Source organism: Mandrillus leucophaeus, unplaced genomic scaffold (genome assembly GCF_000951045.1).
Source record: "Mandrillus leucophaeus isolate KB7577 unplaced genomic scaffold, Mleu.le_1.0 Scaffold255, whole genome shotgun sequence".
NCBI classification, from domain to species: Eukaryota; Metazoa; Chordata; class Mammalia; order Primates; family Cercopithecidae; genus Mandrillus; species Mandrillus leucophaeus.
The window spans coordinates 312,336-320,573 of record NW_012102643.1 but is presented as its reverse complement, the minus strand read 5'-3'; the positions used below and the strand labels follow the sequence as shown (position 1 = coordinate 320,573).

Genomic DNA, 8,238 nt, shown 5'->3' with positions numbered 1-8,238 from the left:
AATTATACCTTCATGTTTGGGTAAGCACCTTTTTCATGATTTTAAGTTATTTTCCCTTAGGTTTTTTTTTTTTTTTTTTTTTGAGACAGAATTCTATCACCCAGGCTGGAGTGCGGTGGCACCTGTCTCTTATACACATCTAGATGTGTATAAGAGACAGCACCACGCCTGGCTAATTTTGTATTTTTAGTAGAGATGGGGTTTTACAATGTTGGTCAGGCTGGTCTCTAACTCCTGACCTCGTGATCCTCCCACCTCAGCCTCCCAAAGTGCTGGGATTACAGGCATGAGCCACCATGCCCAGTGACCTTTTTTATTTGAGTACAGACAGGGTTTTACAATGTTGGTCAGGCTGGTCTTGAACTCCAGACCTCAGGTGATCCGCCCACCTTGGCCTCCCAAAGTGCTGGGATTACAGGCGTGAGCCACCCCGCCCAGCCTTTTTTAAAATGCAGTCTTAGTGTGCATTGCCATATTTAATGCATTTAAGTAGTGTAGCATAGAACTTTTTTTAGTAGAAACATTTTAGATAAGGAAAATAATTGTAAAAATGGCTTATGGATCTGGGTAGTAGAGTTTATATTGAAAGATTGACTCGGTTTTAGCCTTTGAATTCTGATAAAACGAGAAGTTCCTCCTTCTAGTTCTTTTCAATACTTTGGGGCCAGGGGCTTGAAAAGGCTTCTGAGACTGGATTGTGTATCTTCTTGGAAGTGCATTAGAGGTGCAGTGGAAACTTCAAAATATGGATGCATCTCACAGTTGGATGTATGATATAACTTCAGGAGGACAGATTACTTGGGGGCAAGTATAGGCCCTAATTTCTTTTATATTCAACTATCGGTGATAATATCTAATTGTAGGGAGTCAGAATTAAGAAGGGACTTTATGTTAATAGACTGTTATTTTTTTTTCTTTTTTAGGCAGAGTCTCACTCTGTCACCCAGGCTGGAGTGCAGTGGAGCGGTCTTGGCTCACTGGCAACCTCCGCCTCCCGGGTTCAAGCTTTTCTCCTGCCGCAGCCCCCCGAGTAGTGGGAACTACATGTGCATGCCACCACACCCAGCTAATTTTTGTAGTTTTAGTAGAGATGGGATTTCACCATATTGGCCAGGCTGGTCTTGAACTCCTGACCTCAGGTGATCCACCCGCCTCGGCCTCCCAAAGTGCTGGGATTACAGGTGTGAGCCACTGCACCGGCCTCACTTGCACTTTTTAATGCCCTGGGGGGAAGTCCCCTGGGTCCAAGAGGAGATGGGTCACCCAGCGTGACTCCTTAGAAAACTGGGTTGGCAAGATCAACCTCAGGGCCCAACAAAGGACTTGGATTGTTTAGTGGGGATTTGTATGTGGGCCTGAGAGGCAGGAAGGTTTGACATTACCCCCACCCCCGCCCTCCAGCCTGCCTTCTTTTTCTTCCTCTTCTCAGGATATCCAAATACGAAATGCTGATCTTATGATAAGCTGAGCCAGGGCACACTCTTGCAGATGAAGAATGCTGAGTGTGGCTGACCCTACTGGGACCTCCCGATGTCACGGAGACTGTCTCTTATACACATCTAGATGTGTATAAGAGACAGGATTTTGGCTCACCGCAACCTCCGCCTCCCAGGTTCAAGCAATTCTGTCTCAGCCTCCTGAGTAGCTGGAATTACAGACATGCACCACTGTCCCTGGCTAATTTTGTATTTTCAGTAGAGATGGGGTTTCTCCACGTTGGTCAGGCTGGTCTCTCAAACTCCTGACCTCAGGTGATCCACCCACCTCGGCCTCCCAAAGTGCTGGGATTACAAGCATGAGGCACCCCTGCCAGCCTTCCCTTAGTACCTTTTTGGATAATTAGGTTCGACTCTGTGAAGGAGTAAGTCTGGTAGCAGGAAGATGGCACAGGCTTATGTGTACAGTGTAGCTTGTTTTGTGAGATCAAGAGAAAAAGCTGCATGTGTCTATGGATATAGGTAGACATATTTAGGTTTCATTATATGCACATAAACATTGACTTAACACAAATGATCTGCGTTTCTGGTTTAAACTGATATTTGTACTTATTAATTTTTTTGCATATTAAGAGATTATCATGGCTTAGTTTTTCTATTGATTTAATTTATGCTGCCAGAATTTATTATAACACTGTATATCAACTGAAGAAGTAAACATTTAAAGAGTTTAAAGCTGTAGGATTGCACTGAATGATTGTTATAGATCAGAATAAAGGAAAATTCTACACTATGGTTTAGTAGGTTGAATGTTGCTTTTATATGTATTCAATATTTATTCAAGACATTTATTGACCACCTATTACATGGTAGACCCCTTATATTTAATACCAACTTAATACCAAAGAAAGGAAATAATATTGAGAATATAGACGAAATTATATATTTCAAATTAAAGAAGTGCTGTTATCCACCGAATAGTTTATCCATTTGTTTCAGGGATTCAGCTTATAGACAAAAGCCAAAGTAAGGAAATAATATCTAGAATGTGGAATAAATTACATATTTAAAATAAAGAAATGTAGACTGGGTGTGGTGGGTCATACCTGTAATCCCAGCACTTTGGGAGGCTGAGGCAGGCAGATAACTTGAACCCAGGAGTTCAAGACCAGCCTAGGCAACTTGGTGAGACCCTTTCTCCAAAAAATACAAAAATTAGCTGGGCGTGGTGGTGCTCACCTGTTATCCCAGCTGCTTGGGATACTGAGGCAGGAGGATTGCTTGAGCCTGGGAAGCCGAGGTTGCAGTGAGCTGAGATTGTGCCACTGCACTTCAGCCTGGGTGACACAGTAAGAACCTGTCTTAAAAAAAAAAAGTTGTTACTCAATGGATAGTTTGCCATTCAATTTAAAAATAACCTTTGAATGAAACAAATATAAAACCAATTATAGAGACATAGCAAGAATTATTCTATTTTTGTACTTAAGGAATGGAATCACTATTCTTTTTATTTTATTTATTTATTTTTTTGAGATGAAGTCGCTCTCTGTTACCCAGGCTGGAATGCAGTGGCTGGGTCTCAGCTTACTGCAACCTCTGTCTCCCGGGTTCATGTGATTCTCCTGCCTCAGCCTCCCGAGTAGCCGGGACTACAGGCGCATGCCACCATGCCCAGCTACTTTTTGTATTTTTAGTAGAGACGGGGTTTCATCATATTGGCTAGGCTGGTCTCGAACTCCTGACCTTGTGATCCACCCGCCTCAGCCTCCCAAAATGCTGGGATTACAGTTGTGAGCCACTGCGCCTGGTTCTTTTTAATTATTTAATTTATTATTATTATTAAGAGACAGAGTCTCACTTGGTCACCGAGGCTGGAGTGCATTGGCGTGATCACAACTCACTGCAGCCTCAAACTCCTGGGCTCAAGCAGTCTTCCTGTTTTACTCCTAAGTAGTTAATGCTATAGGTGTACACCATGATGCCTGGCTTAGGTTTTTAAAAAATTTGTAGAGACAGGGTGTTACTGTGTTGAACAGATGGGGCTCAAACTCAGGTGATTCTCCTGCCTGAGCCTCCCAAAGCACTGGGATTACTTGAGATACTCTTTTTAAATATGAAAATTGGAAAATCAAAACTGAACATACCTTTAAGTTTAAAACTCTTTTATTTGAGGAAAATTTTAAACTAAAGCAAGGTTGCAAGAAAATAGTATGAAGAGTTTTTCAGTTTATCCCCTCATCAGGATTCACCTGGTGTCAACTCCCTTCCTCATCCTTGCCCTGCCTGTCCCCGTTCCCAGGTTTATTCAACTCACTCATTATATATGCAAGTTTTCTTAACCATGTGAGGATAATTTGCATATGTAATACCCTCTTACCCCAAATATTATACTAAGAATATTGGTCTCTTAAATAACCATAGTTCATTTATCAACTTAAGTATATTTAATATTGACAACATACTTTTATGTCAGTTGTCCATATTCTAATTTTGTCAGTTGATCCAATAATATTCTTTATAGCATTTTCTTACCTCCAGCACAGGATTCAGTCTAGGATCAAATATTGCATTTAGTTGTATTTTCTTATAGCTTCCTTTAAAATCTGGACTGTTTACAGACGTTCTTTGTCTTTTTTAAAATACAATACCCCCAAGATTGTGTGATCTGACTGTGCTTTAAAGTCATAATAGTGAGCCACTACTAATAAAGGTTATTTTAAGTATTTTTCTGTCCTCCATTTAAACTTGTCATGGGGAAAAAAGCAAATATTGAAATCATCTCAGCTTTTTAGCCTTTCCGTTTTACAACCAGAGTTATAGAATGAATTTTCTTGGTAATTAATACATATTTAGTGCATCTGTAAAGACAATGTTGCAATCTAGATTTTCTGATTTATATTATGTGATTTTAATTTTTAATTTTTTTGTTTTGTTTTTTTTTTTTGCTTTTGATTTTTTTTTTAAAGCTACACATTTGAAGTTTGATCAGCATCTTGAGTAAATTTTCATTTTTATAAATCTGTCTTCCTTCCTGGTAGCATTCTGCCACCTAGTGGAAATTTTTGTCCTCCAACCTATGTCTCAGAATTTAGCTGGAATGCAAGATGCATTTTAATAAGTAAAAAATAGTTTAGAATCGTTGAGGTTCGTTGGTTGACATGTAATTCTTTACAACAGTGAATGCCTTATTCTAAACAAGAGTTTAGTACAGATAAAATTCTTAGCAAATGAGAGCTTAGTAGATGTCTTGAATTGTTACTGAGTATTAAAACCTGCTCATCTTTCTCAACAAGAAGTACTCTACATTTATCTTCTTCATCAATGAAATTTTAACCAAAGCATCCTATTTTTCCATCAGTCAATTTTTTTTTTTTTTTTTTTGAGTCTAGCTCTTGTCACCCAGGCTGGAGTGCAGTGGTGCCATCTCGGCTTACTGCAACCTCCACCTCCTGGTTCTAGTGATTCTCCTGCCTCAGCCTCCCAAATAACTAGGATTACAGGCGCCCGCCACCACAGCCAGCTAATTTTTTATTTTTAGTAGAGATGGGGTTTCACCATGTTGGTCAGGCTGGTCTCAAACTCCTGACCTCAGGTGATCCACCTGCCTTGACCTCCCAAAGTGCTGGGACTACAGGCATGAGCCACCATTCCCTGCAAGAGACACATTTTTAGTAGGACTTGAGGAACATTTCTGACTTGGAGTTGTACATACATTCTGCATAGTTATATTAGAATGTGAAATCTGAGGTTGTTTTCAGTATAGGCATTTATGAAAAAGAATATTGGGAATTATCTGTTTAAAGAAAGTAGTTCTGAATTACAAGATGCATTCAGTCATATAACACCTTCATAGAGTCACGTATATTTTTTAATGTGCTTATCTTATTTCTAATTATTCTGTCTTAGTTGCTGATGTATATTCAAGATGAGTGGATTAGGAGAAAACTTGGATCCACTGGCCACTGATTCACGAAAACGCAAATTGCCATGTGATGCTCCAGGACAAGGGTAGGTGACTTATTTCCTGGTGCTTTACCACACTTGTTCTCCTCCCTCTGCCTTTGTTTAAGGATAACATTTTAACTTCTGGTCATTTACATTCTCTGGTTAGATGTTTTGGTGGTTTCACTTCATGGTAAATAGAGTGTTACTGATGAGATGGACATCTTTTTGATGTAATAGAAGTTTTTTTTTTTATTGCTGATTCAGATAGAAGGTAGAATATTAACAATTTGTGATACTATAAGAATTTCTGAATGGAAGGCGGGGTAGAAGTTACAAATAGATGACCAAGGTTATGTCATATGTGTCCATGTGAAGAGACCACCAAACAGGCTTTGCATGAGCAACAAGGCTGTTTATTTCACCTGCATGCAGGCAGGCTGAGTCCGAAAAGAGAGCCAGCAAAAGGGTAGTGGGATTATCATTAGTTCTTATAGGTTTTGGGGATAGGCAGTGGAGTTAGGAGCAGTGTTTCCTGGGCAGGGGGTGGATATCACAAAGTACATTCTCAAGGGTGGGGAGAATTACAAAGAACCTTCTTAAGAGTGGGGAGATTACAAAGAACCTTCTTAAGGGTGGGGGAGATTACAAAGTACATTGATCAGTTAGAGTGAGGCATAAACAAATCACAATGGTGGAATGTCCTCAGTTAAGGCTATTTTCACTTCTTTTGTGGATCTTCAGTTGCTTCAGGCCATCTGGATGTAAACATTCAGGCTTGGGCTCAGAGGCCTGACAGTTATTATAAGTAAGAATCTTTGCTGTCTTTTAAGAGTGGGTTATAAGTTGATATTTTATCATCTGTTAGGTTGCATCCTTTTTTTACCAAGTGAAATGAGAAGCTTAAAAATTAGAAACAAAATAATGTAATCTATACAACACTACTCCATAGCTTTTAAAGTATTTGCCAAAGTCAGTGTCAATTGAGGTTTAATGTGATAGTTGAAAAATATCAATCTATGATGAATAAAACTTCATCATCAGTAAGTAGCTACCAATGTTTTTGTTATTATTTGTTAGTTGTTTTATTATCTCTAAGAAGTAAAGATTATTTATTCATATTTTCTAGATGAAGTAACTGAGGCTAACTCTGCCCAAGGCCACCTAGCTAACAAAGATGGAACTGGATTTAGGTTTACGTGAATCTCTATTATGTTGTACTGCTTCTCCAAGACAGCATTTTTGATAGTTTACATTGGCTGAGTTTAGTTTGTTTACATATGAAAATAATAGGCTGGGTGTGGTGGCTCACACCTGTAATCCCAGCACTTTGGGAGGCCAGGGCGGGTGGATCACCTGAGGTTAGGAGTTCAAGACCAGCCTGACCAACATGGTGAAACCTCATCTCTACTAAAAATGCAAAAATTAGCCAGGTATGGTAGCGCATGCCTGTAATCCCAGCTACTAGGGAGGCTGAGGCAGGAGAATCGCCTGAATCCGGGAGGCGGAGGTTGCATTGAGCTGAGATCACACCATTGTACTCCAGCCTGGGCAACAAGAGTGAAACTCCGTCTCAAGGAAAAAAAAAAAAAAGGTAATAGTGTTGTATAGGGGCTGATTCTGCTAACAGCTCTTTTGTGATATGTATTATGTCTCCTTTCCTCCCTCTCTACCCCTTTTCCCTTAGTCTTACCTGCAGTGGTGAAAAGCGGAGACGGGAGCAGGAAAGTAAATATATTGAAGAATTGGCTGAGCTGATATCTGCCAATCTTAGTGATATTGACAATTTCAATGTCAAACCAGATAAATGTGCAATTTTGAAGGAAACAGTAAGACAGATACGTCAAATAAAAGAACAAGGTAATAAAAACACTCATGTCTTTTAAAACAGCAGTGGTTCCCAACCTTTTTGGCACCAGGGACTGGTTTTGTGGAAGCCAGTTTTTCCATGGACGTGGTAGAAGGGATGGTTTCAGGATGATTCAAGCGCATTATATTTGTGGTGTACTTTATTTCTATTATGATTACATTGTAACATATAATGAAATAATTATACGACTCACCATAATGCAGAAATCAGTGGGAGCCCTGAGCTTGTTTTCCTGCAGCCAGACGGGTCCATCTGGGGGTGACAAGATCATCAGGCATTAGAGAATCATAAGGAGCACACAACCTAGATCCCTCGCATGCGGAGTTCACATTAGGGTTTGCACACCTGTGAGAATCTAATGCTGCTTCTGAGCTGACAGGATGTGGAACTCAGGTGGTAATGTGAGCGATGGGGAGGGGCTGTTGTAAATACAGATTAAACTTTGCTCACTTGCCCACTGCTGACCTCCTGCTGTGCGGCCCCATTCCTAACAGGCCATGGACTGATATTTGTCTATGGCCTGGGGGTCGGGGACCCCTGTTTTAGAAGGGACTTGTTGCTATATTTGCCTTTTTGCTCCTTTATTTGGGTAGAGACTACAACTGGTAGAGGCTAGCAAGTATGGGAATAGACAAATGTGTTGACCAGCTGTGCTTTTTGTTATTTATATATTTATTTATTTTGAGACAGTGTCTCGCTTTGTCACCCGGGCTAGAGTGCAGTGGTGTGATCTCAGCTCACTACAACCTCCACCTCCTGGGTTCAAGAGATTCTCCTGCCTCAGCCTACCAAGTAGCTAGGATTACAGGCACCCGCCACCACACCTAGCTAAGTTTTGTATTTTTAGTAGAGACGGAGTTTCGCCATGTTGGCCAGGCTGGTCTCAAACTCCTGACCTCAGGTGATCCACCTGCCTCAGCCTCCCATAGTGCTGGGATTACAGACGTGAGCCACTGCACCAGGCCTCCAACTATGGTTTTTTTTTTTTTT

The 8,238-nt window shown here is 40.5% G+C and overlaps 1 protein-coding gene across 1 annotated transcript in view; it reads left to right on the top strand.

Annotated features, from left to right (window-relative positions):
• Nucleotides 1–8,238, top strand: part of NCOA3 (nuclear receptor coactivator 3) — a 188,184-nt gene that overhangs the window by 148,093 nt on the left and 31,853 nt on the right. The window contains 3 exon segments of the mRNA XM_011983737.1: nt 5,343–5,444; nt 7,066–7,255; nt 7,355–7,364. Of these exon segments, the coding sequence (XP_011839127.1) occupies nt 5,362–5,444; nt 7,066–7,255; nt 7,355–7,364 (283 nt within the window). The 5' untranslated portion in view covers nt 5,343–5,361.